Source organism: Budorcas taxicolor, chromosome 15 (assembly GCF_023091745.1).
Source record: "Budorcas taxicolor isolate Tak-1 chromosome 15, Takin1.1, whole genome shotgun sequence".
In the NCBI taxonomy this organism is placed as follows: Eukaryota; Metazoa; Chordata; class Mammalia; order Artiodactyla; family Bovidae; genus Budorcas; species Budorcas taxicolor.
This window is the reverse complement of record NC_068924.1, coordinates 53,997,458-54,014,366: the sequence shown is the minus strand read 5'-3', so window position 1 is coordinate 54,014,366 and position 16,909 is coordinate 53,997,458. Positions and strand designations below refer to the sequence as shown.

The 16,909-nt window shown below is 36.3% G+C and overlaps 1 protein-coding gene across 1 annotated transcript in view; it reads right to left on the bottom strand.

The window, feature by feature from the left end:
• EMSY (EMSY transcriptional repressor, BRCA2 interacting) overlaps positions 1–16,909 on the bottom strand; it is a 79,175-nt gene that overhangs the window by 27,448 nt on the left and 34,818 nt on the right. Inside the window, exons 11-13 of the mRNA XM_052653365.1 lie at positions 8,673–8,822; positions 5,795–5,965; positions 80–216 (exon numbers count right to left, since the gene is read on the bottom strand). Of these exons, the coding sequence (XP_052509325.1) occupies positions 80–216; positions 5,795–5,965; positions 8,673–8,822 (458 nt within the window). The remainder of the gene's footprint in view (positions 1–79; positions 217–5,794; positions 5,966–8,672; positions 8,823–16,909) is intronic.

Sequence of the window (16,909 nt, the reverse complement as noted above, 5' to 3'; positions counted from 1 at the left end):
TCCTTAGACAAATATTTATATAGCTGGTCTTTGAAATCCTTAGTGGACTGCTGAGTCTGTAGTTCAAGCTCTTACTTACTCCAGCATTTAGCAACGTTGTGACAACGTTTTTGCCGGGGAGGCCTTGAATGGTCGTTCCTTTTCCTGTAGTCTTTTGCACAACAATCACATTGGGCTTGGAAGTCATGGGGATTGTAGTGATTTTGGTAGTCGTTCCTTAGAGAAAGGGGGAGAAAAGGAGGCCTGAGTTAAGGACTAGTAATATTTGGTTATTTCTATTTATGTTGTACACAATTAAATACATGTAGTCAGTGTCACCCCAGATGATGTCAAAGCTGTCATGAGGATGAAAATGAAGGTCTTGGAATAATAAATTACAAGTTGTCCTAGAATGAAAGAATATTAAGAATTGATTCTTACAGCATTCATCTTTTTGGAATCTGAAGACCTACATAACAAACTCAGAATCTAAATATATCACCACCTGCTTCCCTACTGATATTCTTCTTCTGATTAGTTAACTGGAACAAATTAGACTATTCCATGACAAATATTCCTCCCAAACTCAATAGTATTACCTGTGTGACTAGTATGACAGGAAAACACTTCAAAAAAAGAACATAAAAAGGGGTAAATGTATATCAAAATTCTCATATAACACTAGACTGTAGAGAAAATTTATGAAAAAAAATGCCATTTATTTTTATGAGAACAAAAAAGAAAATGAACACTAGTCCCAGACCAAGTCAGATGAAATGTGTACTCTTATAATTTGCAACACTGAAAAGTCTGAGGATGAAACCCTAATTTATTTACTTAAAAATATAAATTTATATTTTCAATCATTAAGATCTATATAATCGATTTATATCTACTACTGATCCAAACATTAGTATCTTACCCTCTCCCACACATCCTTCCACAATATGTTTCTCTTCTATTAAATTTATCTTCCTATCATATTCATACCCTATATTCTTCTAATTGTTCAAATTGGAAATCCTGGTGCAAATCTTTGATTCTTGCCTTGTCTTCACTCTGCATCCTCTAACAAAATGAAGCCCCTTAACTCCAACCATATTTTTTTATACCACTGATTCCTCAGTGTTTAGCACACACCATATTGCAATTACTCAAGTTATCATTCAATGAGTATACAAATGAACTAAATTTGTCATAACAAATATCTTCTTTCGAAATGTTATTAATGTCAGCTCAACAGACAGGCCCACATCTCTCTTGCTTTCCGGTATCTTCTCCCTATTTCAAGCTTCTCTGTCATGCAAATAGCTCTGATGTATCCTGCCATAGCAAACATTCTTAAAAAAAAAAAACCACCTCATTTCATCATGCCAAGAACCAACAACATGTGAAACTGGTTAGAAACCTTCCAAATCCTCACTGTATTTAGTTTCAACTTCCCTTCTTGGGTTTCAAAATCCTTTATAATTTGATCTTATTTGTTCCCACTGCACAATGTACACCATAAACTCTATAGTTTAACGAGTAATTTCTTTTATTATGGCTTCCTATTATCTACCACCAAAGACCAAACTCTTCAGCTTAGCCCTTCAGGTTCCATCAGACTCTAATTTTCAGGATTACCCAATATATATCTCTTCTTCAGAGTGCTGATTTCCACATCAGTCCTTGAGCATACTAGACCCAATGCACCCTTTATACCTATAATTTCCTCTGGCAAACAGGCAAATCATATTTTTCTTCTACAGGCTTGCATATCATTATTCAAATGACTAAGCACAAAATGGATACACATTAAATACATGACTGATTAACATACTCGAGAAGAAAAATTAAAATTTTATTATTTTCTACTGGGAAACCTTAGCATTCTCTACTAGTTTCAGAAATAAGATTGATAAGAATAAGAATGTTCTAGTTAACTGTCAATTTTTGGCAATCTTGTTACAATACAATATGCTTGCCATCATCTAAAGCCTCATCAGTCTGAGGTAACATGCTCAGGTTACATAAAAAAGCACTTTTGTCCATGGGCCAGTTTCACAAATATTTTTTCCTGTATCTGTGGTCTGTGAATAGTAAGCTGTTAAAAGCCACAAAAGCCAAGCTGCCTATTTATTTACTTATATCAACTTTAACTCTTATTAACTCCAATTCCTCATGTGATTGACTATGATGCCTTCTCTGACAATGCTCCCTCATCAAATATTTGGTTAATAAAAAAGTGTTTTTAGAAAGTAAGCATTAAATACTAGCTGAAGGAAATGTAAACCAAGCTTTAACTTTATAGCAAAGTATAAGGGTCACGTTTTTGACAAAACTTACTTAACAAATGAATTATCTTTATAACTATGAAAATATCAAATCCTTTCTATTACAGGTGTGTCAGTTTGTGAGACAGCTGCAAATCAAGTTCACTAGCTTAAGAAAATGGGAGGCGGTGTGTTAGAAAACTGAAGAAAAAGGCATAACATAAGGAAAAGCAAGTATAGCATTATATTAAGATAGAATATGATTTATAACTAGAACTATCAAATTATAAAAATTTAAAATTCTAATAGTATATTTTTGTATCTCAGGTGATATCTATTATATTGAAGTCAGAAGTATTACTCATTTTTTTAAAAAAGTCTTCCCCTATTCTTTCATAGTATTCAGCCTATAGTTCTCATGTTACACGAGAATGTATGAAGTTCACTTGTTTAGCACTCCGTAGGGCACAGAATGTCCCTTGTGTACATCATTGCGCATCACAGCACCCAACCCCGCATCTAGCTCATGGCATATTAGAGAACTCACCTAGACATACAGTCCTTACTTATAAAGAGTCAAAATACAATAGGTGCAAGTAACTGTGAATCACATTTGGATCATAGGCTATGACACTGACGCATTCCAGAGATTCCTATTCGAAAATAAGATGCCTGTAAAACTTTGAGCATTATGGAACGTAGGCTTAAAGAACACAAATTAATTGTCCTATATTTTATTATTCACTGATTCTTAAAGCACTCTGGCAATTTTGGTTTTGGGGGTAATTTTTTATATGTTACTCTGCTCAAAGAATGAGCAAATGAATGAACGAATGAACAAATATATACAAACACTAGCCCCTTGCCTGGACATTGTACTAAAGACAAGGGGAATCAAAATCAAGTCCTGCCATTGTCACAGGTTCCATAAAGTCCTTAGATTCAAGATAATGAGTTTACCTCTAAAGGATCCATCTTCTGCATAAAACAGACGTGATTTCTCAACCAACTTTCAACAAAGCTCACCAACAGACTTGTGTATCTGATAATTCTATATATATCTATATACACACACATATAAGTAAATATTTGACTGCATAAATGAAATAACTGCAAAAACAGTCATGCCTTCAACTTAACTGCTTATTCTAATAAAAATAAAAACTTGATCTTTCTAAAAGTACTTTGGAAGCATGAATTTGCCTCCCAGGACATTATACAAAGGAAATAAGAATTTCATATAATAATTTATGTATAATAATATTCTTCATAGGATTATCAATGAGAAAAAAATTGTTAAATAACCTAAAACATTCAGCAATGAATAAACAGTTAAATTATGGTGCATTATAGGAAAGAATATTGTATAGTCATTAATCTGGGGTGTGAGGTATCAAAATACATTTAATGGAAGGAGAAAATGATATTATCATATGAAAAAAGATTAAAACTAATTATATAGATCTAAATTTAATTTTTAAAATATACATATATGCACAAAAACATTTATACAGAAATCTAAATAGAAAAAGGAATAAACAGAAATATACATAGATTATTTCCCTAGATGGCAAAAATTATAGTTTTTAGTTTTCTTTGTACACCTTTCTGTATTTTCCAAATTCCCCACAATAAACATAAAAGTATTATTTTTTTTTAAAGCCTTCTATTCTTAAAGCCAGATGTATCAGTATATTTTAAGAAAAGCATTTTTTTGTTGTGGGGATGGTGACGGCATTGACTCTAGCATCCAGCATCTGATCACAGATGAAGGTAGAAAACTGTCTAAATTCATTCAACCTGGCTTATTGGTTTCTGTGAAAAGACAGGGATTGAAAATTTAAAACCTGACCAATAATCCCAGTATCATGGAGCGAGAATATAATAAGAACACTGACACGTAACATAAGGGTTAGTTTACAGTACTCAGTAATGAGAGAAGTTCTTTAGAATGAAAGTGTCAAATAGTGAAGCAGAGGTAGAGGCAAAACGAGCTCCACGCAATGAATAAAGCTATTTCAACTGTGAGCCCATTATATCCTAGAGTGCCGAAAAAGTTTAAGAGCTCTTCCTCTATATACCCATACACGTGGAATAGCAACTAACCACCAGTTACTTTATATTTTAGAACAAAGGTAGATGATATGTTTACAAGTGTAGGGTATAAACCTCACTGCCTCTTTGCTTCTAGGAAAATGTGCTTGTGTATACTGCTCTAACCTCATACAAAGCAGCTAAATCATAAATAAGGTTTGAAAACAAGAGGCTTCATGACATTCCTTCAAGCTATATGGTATTAAGAACTTATACCTAAGTAAAGAAATACCCTATGGTCATAAAAAGTTATACACTAATAAAAAACATTACTTTTTGAAAAATGTTTAAGTGTGTGCTCTATACTATTTAAAGATATTGTCAGGTAATAAATTACAATCTGAGTTTTAACTGTGTTATTTAAAATACCCTCTTAAAAGCTGGAGTATGATGATTCTTTTCCTACTGGTTTCACCCTCCTTAGTTTGGCAAACATCAAAGTTTCTCACTTACGCTTAAAAAGTAGAGCCAAAGTTAGCAGCTTTAAATACAAAGCTTCATGCCAATACCACAACCTGCCTTGTTTTTTTTCACTCCTTGAGTTATCAGCAACATCATATTACCGCCAGGAACTTCAATTCCTTCACTTTAAAATGTCAGAACAATTCACTGGGGGCATACAAAATATGGCTAGTCTACAAAAATGGTAGACAGTAAAAGTCCACAGGGCTTGCCTGGTCAGAGATTATTTACATCATTTTAATTAAAAAACAATAGTCAATGAAAATAGATACCATGTTAACATTCCACTTCAGGGTACACAACTCAAATATTGCAGGAATAAATGAGCCATTAAAAACCAGGTAAGGTTCTAAAATACCGATAAATATTAGCTTTCATTATCTGAGTTAAATATTTTTAAAAAGTAAAAAGCCATTATAAATGGTGAAAAGCAAATAAAAATATTCAAGTATTTTTATTTTTAATAAGCTAAAGTGACATTAGTAATTGAAACTATCAGATTATGATCCCACAAACATATACAGACAAATAAATACTAGTTAGTAATTGAGATTATGATCCCACAAACATATTTAGACAAATAAATGACTAGTTCTTTCACTGTCTAGTTTATGTGGCTTTGGACAGGTCAAGTTCATCTTTTGAAATGTAAAACACATCTATACCTATAAACTGGAGATGATACCAACTATTTCCGAGTTTTAAGGTAGAAATGAACTGATAGATGGGACAATATTTTATAAATGAAACATCTCTATGCAAATGTAAACTATAACCCTTCCATTCTGATTAAAAGCAACTAAATGTTCTATTTTAAAACTTTTAACATGTAAAGATTTTATACTGGAACTAAAAAACTATACTCAATCACTAGACATAAGGACTAAAAACAAAGTTCTAGATTTCTAAGCAGAAAACTGAAATCAAACAGTATCCTTTGACAGTGAAATGTTTTTTCCTCTTATTGGTCACCTATACCTTTAACATATTTCAGATATACCTACCAGAAACTATATTACTGCTAATTATCTTGCCCCCCAAGGTAGCTAATGATTTGGGTACTACTGTAATAATGCTACCACTGGTAGTTTTCACGTAGGTTGCAGCTCCAGGGGTTGCAGCCATCCGACCTATAGATGGGCTCACTGTTGGCCGAGTATAGGTTGCCTGTGTGCCTATAAAAAGGGAAAAGCCAAGAAAAAACTTGTCATCACTTTTAGAAGAATGACAATTTATACAGTTTAACTGTAATTCAATGTAATCTACATTGCTTTAACTTGAAAATGGAATTTCAAGGTGTCAAGCCATTAAGTAACAATTTACAGCCAGTTTTCAATGCACATAGCAAGAACTACAGCCAACTGAATTTGAATTAACTTTACACATAAAATTTTGTGATGTGTTGCATCAAATTACTAACCCCAAGAAAAAGTATAACTAACTCTGTTCCCTTCTTCCACTACCCTTCTTCCACTAGCTTGGTGCCAAAAGAAACTTAAATTTAATTATCTTTCCTGCCAGAGCATTTTAGATATTTCTGTTCTAGATTTCAAGGTCTCTGCATCTGTTTTATGCTCTCAGTGCCAAATCCAATGTCAGCACTCAGCAAATAAGGCAGTATATTGTTTGCCTAAAATTTTATAAACTTTTACTGTTTTGTACTCTGCTACCCTCTAAATACATTTCCATCATTAAAGAGTTATTTCATCATTTTACTAGAGATTAAAGTTGTAGCTGCCAAGAGTTGCCAGGAATATATTTTTACTGAGAAAATTCACTATTTACATATTTCCTCAACTTTAACTGACCTGTTAGAATATTTTTCTTCATATCTCTCAAAAAGATTTTACACTCTTCCCCACTATTTTTAGCACTTTTTCCTTTCCCCAAACAGGAACTAAAAATTAACCAGATTAGCCTATTGTAGCGTCTCACACATCTCGTAACTCAGAAATACTATTCCTAAGTTTCTAAAACTGTTCCTAAGAACAGTTTGTTTTGGAGAGAAAGAAGATAATTCAGGTAACACCTTCTTCAACTGAGAACATTTTTTTCATAATTAGGTTCAGAAGTCACTGTAATAATCATTTTCAAAACCCCCCTAAAATTGGTTTTATCCAGTTAGTATTTACCATTTTAAAATACAATCACTACCCAAAAAAAGGAAGAAGCAGAGGAACATTAAGTAGAATTAAACTAATTACAAACATACATCTAAATCAGAAAAATAAATATAGTACAAAATAAATATGCTATGAAGATAAATAGCTTGAATTAATTACAACTGGAAAATATTTCAACTTTAGCTTTTGTTTTAAAATTTGCAGAAACATTTATTCTAATATAGATACATAAGCATACATTATTTTTCACTACCTTTCCCTAACATGAGGAATCACATCTTTGTACAAAATGGAGAAAGTTTTGGGTGAAGAATGATAGAGTCAATAAAAGAAAAACTGTTTTTAAAGCATAGGCTTTGCAAGAAGATTAAGTATTGTAGAATGGCAGTTTTCAGGGATTGGAAGAAGGTGGGAATGGAGAGTTATTGTCTAATGGGCAGTTTCAGTTTGGGAAGACAACAATGTTTTGGAGCTAGATGGCTGTAATGGCTGCAAAACAACATTAATGTACTTAATGCCAATGAAATGTACACTTAAAAATGGTGAAAATGGCAAATTTTATGTTATCTCTATTTTATCACAACCTTTTAAAAAAAGTTTTGGGAGTCAAACAGACCTGGATTCAAATTCCAGTCCTGTCTTTTATAGACTGTGTGGCCACGTGATGCTGCTTAACATAAGTCTCTGCTTTGTCTCTGAAAAGGAGACATTAAAGCTTAAGGGAGATTAAGGGTAATGTTTATACACACTTTTACATAATGGCCAACAGGTGATAGCTTATAAGCTTGAGAAAGGAATCATTTTACACTCTTCAGATTCTATCATCTAAATCTGTTGTTCAGTTGTTAAGCCATGTCTGACTCTTTGCAACCCCATGGACCACAGCATGCCAGGTTTCCCTGTCCTTCACTATCTCCTAGAGTTTGGTCAAACTCATGTCCATTGAGTCAGTGATGCCATCCAACAATCTCATCTCATCATCTAAACTTGGCCCTCTTCAAAGAGTCTGGTAAGAGTTACAGAAGTTTAAAATAACAGCAATGGATACTACTAATGCTAACATTAATTTATAGTAATGGCTATTATAGTAATGGCTAGTAAAGCACTCTCCCGGGGACTTAACATACCAGATTTAGTAAAGGCATTATGATCACATAGAAATAGACAACGGAAAAGACTGAGAGGAACTAAACTGGTCAAAGTCACAAAGGATGGTCCGATTTCAAATGCTCTATACTGTCACTTCCTTGGGCCATAGTCTGGATGCTCTCATAACTGGGTAAAATGGCATCCAATGCTTCTCTCAGTCAGACTAACACTTACCATACAATAATGTAACAAAGATTCTCAGCCTCGTCAGGGTGAGATTCTCTTGGGCTGGGACTGTATTTTCATTCACTCAACAAATTCTGACTGAACACCTACTTACAGATGAGCTCTACATACATATGGTGAATAACACAGACACGGTCCCTTATCCTCATGGAGCTCATGAGCTAATAAAGTAATTAACATCAAACAAATTGACAAAATAGTACCTAAGTAATTAGAAATTGTAGTATGTGTTACAAGGAAAAGAAGAGGACCATGACAACAGCAGAGAGCTAATTCAAGTTGGGAGGAGGGAAGAGTCAAGAGAGGCCTCTTTGAAGAATTGTCTCCTGAATTTCTATATTCCCAATGTCAAGCAAATTACTGGGTCAGAGAAATTACTCAGTGAGTATGATGAATGAATGGACTGATGCTCAAGATAACTTACCAGTAGGAGTGGTTACCAGTTTAGTTGTCATAATTGCACCATTACTGCTAACCACCATAATAGGGGAATTGCTACTGGTAGGCAGAGTTGCTGTCACTGGTTTGGGTAAGATTTTACTTGGTTGAACTTGTTGTGTGATGATTTTAACACCTTTGAAAGAAGAAAGATAAATCTCAATACAAATTATTTTTTAATAACGTGCTTTATATCAACCCAAGAGGGCAGCAGTTATACACATTTACTGAGTCATGACTAAAAAGAAGCTTTCTTTCATATTGATGAATTATACTCTTTTAACTTTTATCCCTCAAACTCCTATCTTTCCAAATTTCTTTGATTCAGGAATATAATTAAAATACTACAAAAACTATTTAACAAGTTCTTAATGAAAAATGATTTTTGTCTATGATTACATCATATGAGAGCTTTCAAACCAAATTAGCCATTGATCTTAACTTTCACAGACAATCTGTGTTCTATGCAAATACTTGGGATGAAAGGATTAGGATAAGAAGACAAAAATAAAAGTTAATGTAGCTTTTATATATTCTCTACTCTATCAAAGATTTTTCTACCCTCTTAAGATTACAAAAAGCAAGAACATTTTCTTTTTGAACCTTTTATTTTTAAACTTATTTTAAAGTATTTAAATAGCTCACTTTGTCAAAAGTACAGAATATGCTGTTATTGAATCTACATAAAATACACATGTGGACAAGAATTTGAAAATAATATATAAAAATAAAATTAAAATATTAGGGTGGTGATGTTATATTTTTTATATATTTTTCAAATTTATTTAAATGTTACTTTTACACTGACTTTCCAAATTTCAGATGTCCATTTAAAAGAAATCTCTCATGCTAACAACAAATTTAAGTCCTAACAGCTGTTAACTAAGGAAGGAAAGTTTTGCTAACACTTTTTCCCCACTAAACTTCACTGAAATAATTCATGGAACAGAATATATTTCAATAGACAACTAAAATTTTTATTACTTTTTTGGATGGTGATTTAGGTTAAGATATGAGGTACCAAACAAATATATTTATTTAATAGCCTTAAATAATTATAAAATACTTATACCCAACAAAGAAGTTAAAATAATAACATCTAGGCATAATTAGTCAAATTACTTAATGATCTTTATGACTTAGCTTTCCATTCATAAAATAAAGATAATATTAGTATATATACCTTCTAGGATTGTTGTGAAGATTAATTATGGGAAAACTGTGAGTTGCCTAATACATAGCAAGGATTCAATAGATAAAAAAGTATTACTACTGTATAAACAAATTCTGATTATAATAAATCATCAACTATAAAGCTATAGGGGAAAAATGAATTTTAGAATTATCTCATTAATGAATGCTTACGATACATAAAGAAGATAACTCCTGTGCTTTTAAAACCATTCCTCTTTGTTGCAGTAAACAGGAAAAAAGAGGAATTAAGTTTTTTCTTTCCCTTTTCCTCAGAACAAAGAAGGTACAGAGAACAGTCAGCAGGCCTGATCATTCCTATTTTTTACTTTAACCGTTCCTAATCTGTCGTTGTGGTTCAGTCACTCAGTCGTGTCCGACTATTTGCAACCCCATGGACTGCAGAATGCCAGGCTTCCCTGTACTTCACTATTTCCTGGAGTTTGCTCAAACTCATGTCCATTGAGTCAGCGATGCCATACAACCAACTCATCCTCTGTCAGCCCCTTCTTCTCTTGCCCTCAATCTTTCCCAGCATCAAGGTCTTTACCAATGAGTCTACTCTTCACATCAGGTGGCCAAAGGATTGGAGTTTTAGCATCAAGTCCTTCCAATGAATATTCAGGGTTGATTTCCTTTAGGATTGATTGGTTTGATCTCCTTGCTGTCCAAGAGACTCTCAAGAGTCTTCCCCAGCACTGCAATTCAAAAGCATCAAACCTAATCTCTAGTCTGTAACTAAGATTGCTTTTCTGCCCCCTAACTCGACATGAGCTACATTTTGCACCTATTATCCTGACTCTGTGTGAATTACATCCCGAATCTGGTGTTCACCTTTATAGCACTCGCTTCATAGACCACCCCTCATAGTTCTTCTCTTTTTGCACTACACAAAGAAGGCCACAGGGATACCAAACTGCCAGATTCAATTACTGGGATACCTGATGCCACTCTATCAGTTTCTTGGAACAATGCAAGAGGAAGAATACAAGATCCTTACACCTTTGTTCCTCATCATTGACTCCTGACTGCAAGCCCTCATCTTATATAAGCTCCTAGACTCCGCATAGAAGTGGAGGCTCAGTTCTTGAGGCACGAGGCTGTTGTGTCGCCCTCTGCTGCTGCTGCTAAGTCGCTTCAGTCGTGTCTGACTGTGCGACCCAATAGACAGCAGCCCACAAGGCTCCCCCATCCCTGAGATTCTCCAGGTAAGAACACTGGAGTGGGTTACCACTTCCTTCTCCAATGTATGAAAGTGAGAAGTGAAAGTGAATTGCTCAGTCATGTCGACTCTTAGCGACCCCATGGACTGTAGCCTATCAGGCTCCTCCGCCCTCTGCTGGCTGAGGATTAAAGCCATCTTTCTAATTCCTCCAAACTCTGTCTTCGTACTTTTTTATTCGGCTTCAGAGGGCAGAGAAAGCCAAGATTTTGGCCCTAACATCATCAAAACAAAACAAAACAAAACAAACTGTGTGGTGTGCTCAACTGCTCAGTTGTGTCCAACATTTTGTGACCACATGGACTGTAGCCAACCAGGCTCCTCTCTGCATGGGATTTTTCAGGCAATACTAGAGTCAGTTGCTATTTTCTCTTCCAGGGGATCTTCCCAACCCAGGGATGGAACCTGCATCTTCTGTGTCTCCTATACTGACAGGCATATTCTTTACCACTGAGCCACCTGGGAAGCCAACTGTGTGGTTCAGTTCAGTTCAGTTCAGTTCAGTCGCTCAGTCGTGTCCAACTCTTTGTGACCCCATGAATTGCAGCACACCAGGCCTCCCTGTCCATCACCAACTCCCGGGGTCCATCCAAACCCATGTCCATCGAGTCGGTGATGCCATCCAACCATCTTATCCTCTGTCGTCCCCTTCTCCTCCTGCCCTCGATCTTTCCCAGCATCAGGGTCTTTTCAAATGAGTCAGCTCTTCGCATCAGGTGGCCAAAGTACTGGAGTTTCAGCTTCAACATCAGCCCTTCCAATGAATACCCAGGACTGATCTCCTTTAGGATGGACTGGTTGGATCTCTTTGCAGTCCAAGGGACTCCCAAGAGTCTTCTCCAACACCACAGTTCAAAAGCATCAATTCTTCGGTGCTCAGCTTTCTTTATAGTTCAACTCTCACATTCATACATGACCACTTGAAAAACCATAGCCCTGACTAGATGGACCTTTGTTAGCAAAGTAATGTCTCTCCTTTTTAATATGCTGTCTAGGTTGGTCATAACTTTCCTTCCAAGGAGTAAACGTCTTTTAATTTCATGGCTGCAGTCACCATCTACAGTGATTTTGGAGCCCTCCCCAAAAAAGTCTGACACTGTTTCCACTGTTTCCCCATCTATTTGCTATGAAGTGATGGGACCAGATGCCATGATCTTAGTTTTCTGAATGTTGAGCTTTAAGCCAACTTTTTCACTCTCCTCTTTGTGTGGTAATGGATGTTAATTAAACTTCTTGGGGTCATTTCATGATACATGCATATATCAATCATTATGTTATACACCTCAAACTAATAATATGTTATGTATCAATTATACCTCAATTTAAAATAAGCAAATGACAAAAACCGATTGATTTCTGACAAGAAAACATGAGCTCTGCTGACAATGAAACTGGTGAAAATGATTTTAAAAAAATAAATAAATAAAACCAACCAATGAAAGGCTCTGGCAACAGTCCCAAGACCAAACAAAAAACATCTATTCAAGAATACATTTGGTAAGACAGGGGAGATCTCTAATATTTAAACTAAGACCTGTTCCTCCTCATCCCTCCCTAGGTGAAGCAGGGACTCCTCTCCAGACTGCCACAATAAAGGGCACAGAGTTTCCTCCTTCTCCAGCTCCTAGAGGGCTTTCTTCTGAGGAGTAGAAGGACTTCAGCTTATCTCATCGTGCTCCCTAGTACCTGTTGCTAAGTCACAGGCCACTGCAGTCGAGAGGTGGCTACTCCCTTCTGCCCAGCCCCCAATCCATGGCTCTATCTTGGGCAAAAAGCCTCTGAGAATATTGGGCTCGTGACCACTCCTGCTCTGACTTGTAAGACAGTGGCTCCACCACCATGGAAAGCAAGGCAAGACGATCTTAGGCTGCTTGCCCACTCTCCCACACTTGACTTCACTGAGTGCTGTCAGCTCATAGAGCAGGGGTAACATTCAGAGAAAAGCCTGCCATGACCCTACCCTCACAGTTCCAGAGCTGACTGAGGACAAAAACAGGTCTTAAAACAGCTCCCTAGCCTCTTCCCAGAGAAACTGAACTCATTTGTAACAGAGCATGGAGAAATTCAAACCTAAGGGTGCTCTCTGAAACAGTAGAGGATGTGACAAAAAAGACTAGAGATCTCTTCAAGAAAATTAGATACCAAGGGAACATTTCATGCAAAGATGGGTACAATAAAGGACAGAAATGGTATGGACCTAACAGAAGCAGAAGATATTAACAAGAGATGGAAAGAATACACAGAAGAACTATACAAAACAGTGTCTTAATGACTCAGATAACCAGGATGATGTGATCACTCACCTAGAGTCAGACATCCTGGAGTGTGAAGTCAAATAGGCCTTTGGAAAAACCATACGAAAAGCTAGTAGAGGTGATGGAATTCCAGCTGAGCTATTTCAAATCCTAAAAAATGATGCTGTGAAAGTGCTTCACTCATTATGTCAGCAAATTTGGAAAACTCAGCAGTGGCCAGAGGACTGGAAAAGGTCAGTTTTTATTCCAATTCCAAAGAAAGGCAATGCCAAAGAATGTTCAAATTGCCACACAACTGCACTCATTTCACATGCTAGCAAGGTAATGCTCAAAATCTTCCAAGCTAGGCTTCAATAGTACATGAACCAAGAACTCCCAGATGTACAAACTGGATTTAGAAAAGGCAGAGGAACCAGAGATCAAACTACCAATATCAACTGGATCATAGAAAAGGCAAGGGAATTCCAGAAAAATACCTACTTCTGTTTAATTGACTATGCTAAAGCCTATGACTGTGTCAATCACAAAAAACTGGAAAATTCTGAAAGAGATGGGAATACCAGACCACCTGACCTGCCTCCTAAGAAACCTATATGCAGGTCAAGAAGCAACAGTTAGAACTGGACATGGAACAACAGACTGGTTCCAAATTGGGAAAGGAGTACATCAAGGCTGTATACTGTCACCCTACTTATTTAACTTACATGCAGAGTATATCATGCTAAATGTAGGGCTGGATGAAGCTCAAGTTGTAATCAAGATTGCCAGGAGAAATATCAATAACCTCAGATATGCAGATGACACCACCCTTATGGCAGAAAATGAAGAAGAACTAAAGAGCCTCTTGATGAAAGTAAAAGAGGAGAGTGAAAAAGCTGGCTTAAAACTTAACATTCAGAAAACTAAGATCATGGCATCCAGTCCCATCACTTCGTGGCAAATAGGTAGGGAAACAATGGAAACAGTGACAGACTTTATTTCTTGGGCTCCAAAATCACTGCGGACAGGGACTACAGTCATAAAATTAAAAGACTCTTGCTCCTTGGAAGAAAAGCTTTGATAAACCTAGATAGTGTATTAAAAAGAAGAGCCATTACTTCACCAACAAAGGTCCGTCCAGTCAAAGCTATAGTTTTCCCAGTAGTCATTTATGAATGTGAGAGTTGGACCATAAAGAAGGCTGGGTGACACAGAATTGATGCCTTTGAAGTGTGGTGCTGGAGAAGACTCTTGGGAGTCCCTTGGATTGCAAGGAGATCAAATCAGTCAATCCTAAAGAAAATCAACCCCGAATATTCATTGGAAGGACTGATACTAAAGCTGAAGTTCCAATCCTTTGGTCACATGATGTGAAGAGTCAACTCATTGGAAAAGACCTTGATGCTGGGAAAAATTGAGGGAAGGAGGAGAAGAGGGCTGTTAAGGGAATCACATTGATTGAAATCACCCACCCTGGCCAGCCACCATAGTAATCATCTGTTTGAGTTATTTTATGACAGGAGGTCCCTGCAAGGAACACGGAACTAATAAGCCACCAGTAATAGAAGAGTTTGGGAAAGGTCAAAAGGAGACACCATGTGTCCAACTACCTCCCAGTATCCTTCTTGCTGGCATCCATCTTGGCTGAGCAATCCTTGCACCACCAGGAAGGACTCTGAGTCAGAATGATTGGCCAAAGACAACCAGGAAGCTAACCCCACCACCATAAAACCAGAGACTGCAAGCCACGTGGCAAAGCACTTCTCTTGGGTTCCTTTAGTCTGCTGCCTTCAGCCAAGCAATCTCTTTCCCAATAAAATCTCTTGCTTTGTCAGCTCATATGTCTCCTTGGACAACTCATTTCCAAGTGTTAAACAAGAGCCCACTCTCGGGCCCTGGAAGGGGTTTCCCATTCCTGCAACAGAGGATGAGATGGTTTGATGATATCACTGACTGAATGGACATGAGTTTCAACAAACTCCAGGAGATAGTGAAGAACAGGGAAGCCTGGCATGCATGGGGTCGCAGAGTCAGACTCCACTTAGCAACTGAAAAACAGTGGAAAAGTTCAAGCCTAAGGGTATCTCAAAACAGTGGCAGATGTGATGAAAGGCAATTCTATAAGTAGAATAATGGATTTGATTAAGATAGACTATAGGCCAGATAGTTTGTAGAAGAGAGCCGAATAGTAAGGAAGCTGAGAGGAACCCTCCTGTGGTAAGAACAAATATCAAAAATAGACCTTTGAAATTATTCCTTCAAAGAAGCCACAATTTGCAACAGTCTGTTGAGCAACTTATGCTCCAGAGCATTGTTGGATACAACAGAGAAATCAGTTAGTGAAGTTTAACAACTAGATGTGGTCAGGAAAAAAGAAGAAAGAGCCATACCAACACCACTGTCATCTCAGAATGACTGGGCATACCTGGAGCTGTACCTCCCTAAGGAACAACAGTGGGGGCTTAACTTCAACAAAATAACTGATCCAGTCACTGAACAACAAATAACCATGCAAGTAACAGTAACAAACCACGAATGAGGGTAGAGGAAGACCTGTACCCAGTTATAACATACAATGTCCATTATCTATATATACAATCTAAAATGTCAATGTAAATGTCTAAAATGTTCAGTTTTCAACAAAAGCATCAAGAGGCATGCAAAAAAAAAGGAAAATATGACCCACACAGGGGAAAAAAAGCAGTCAACAGAAACTGTGAGAGCAACCACATGTCAGATTTAACAACAACAAAAAGGCTTCAAAACAGCCATTACACATATGTTCACAGAACTAGAGGAAAGCTTGATTACAGAAGTAAAAGAAGGTATGATAACAAAGTTGCATCAAATAAAGAATATTAATTAAGCAATAGAAATTATAAAAAAGAATCAAATGGAAAATGTAGAGCTGAAAAGTATAGTAATTGAAATAAAAAATTCACTAGAAGGGCTTAAGAGCAGATCTGAACTAGCAGAAAAATGAATTAACAAATTTAAAGATAGATCAGTTACAGATTATGCAAGCTGAAGAACAGAAAGAAAAAAGAATGAAAAAATGAACATAAATGTGAAACACCAGTAAGTACACAACACATATGTAACTACAAAAAGGAAGGAATAGAGAGAAAAGGGGACATTCAAAGAAATAATGGCTGAAAATGTCCCAAATTTATTGAAAAGCATTAACTTACACATCAGGAAGCTGGACAAACACTAAAGAAGATAAATACAAAGAGATCCACAAACACGCATAGCATACTTAAAATGCTGAAAGTCAAAGACATGGAGGAAATCCAGAAAGCATCAAGAGAAAAACAATTTTTCATTTACAAGGGAACTGCATAGGGGTTCAAAACTGCCTTTTCAGTGGAAACAACGGAGGGCAGGAGGCAGTAGAAATATGTGTTCAAAGTGTCAAAGAAAATCCGTCAACCAAGAATCTGATATTCAGCAAAGCTGTCTTTCAAATATTGCAGATGAAATAGTCTTTACCAAATAAACTAAAAATGAAGTGAATTTGTTGCTAACTGACCACCTTACAACAGACACTGAAAGAAGTTCTATGAATAGAAAAAA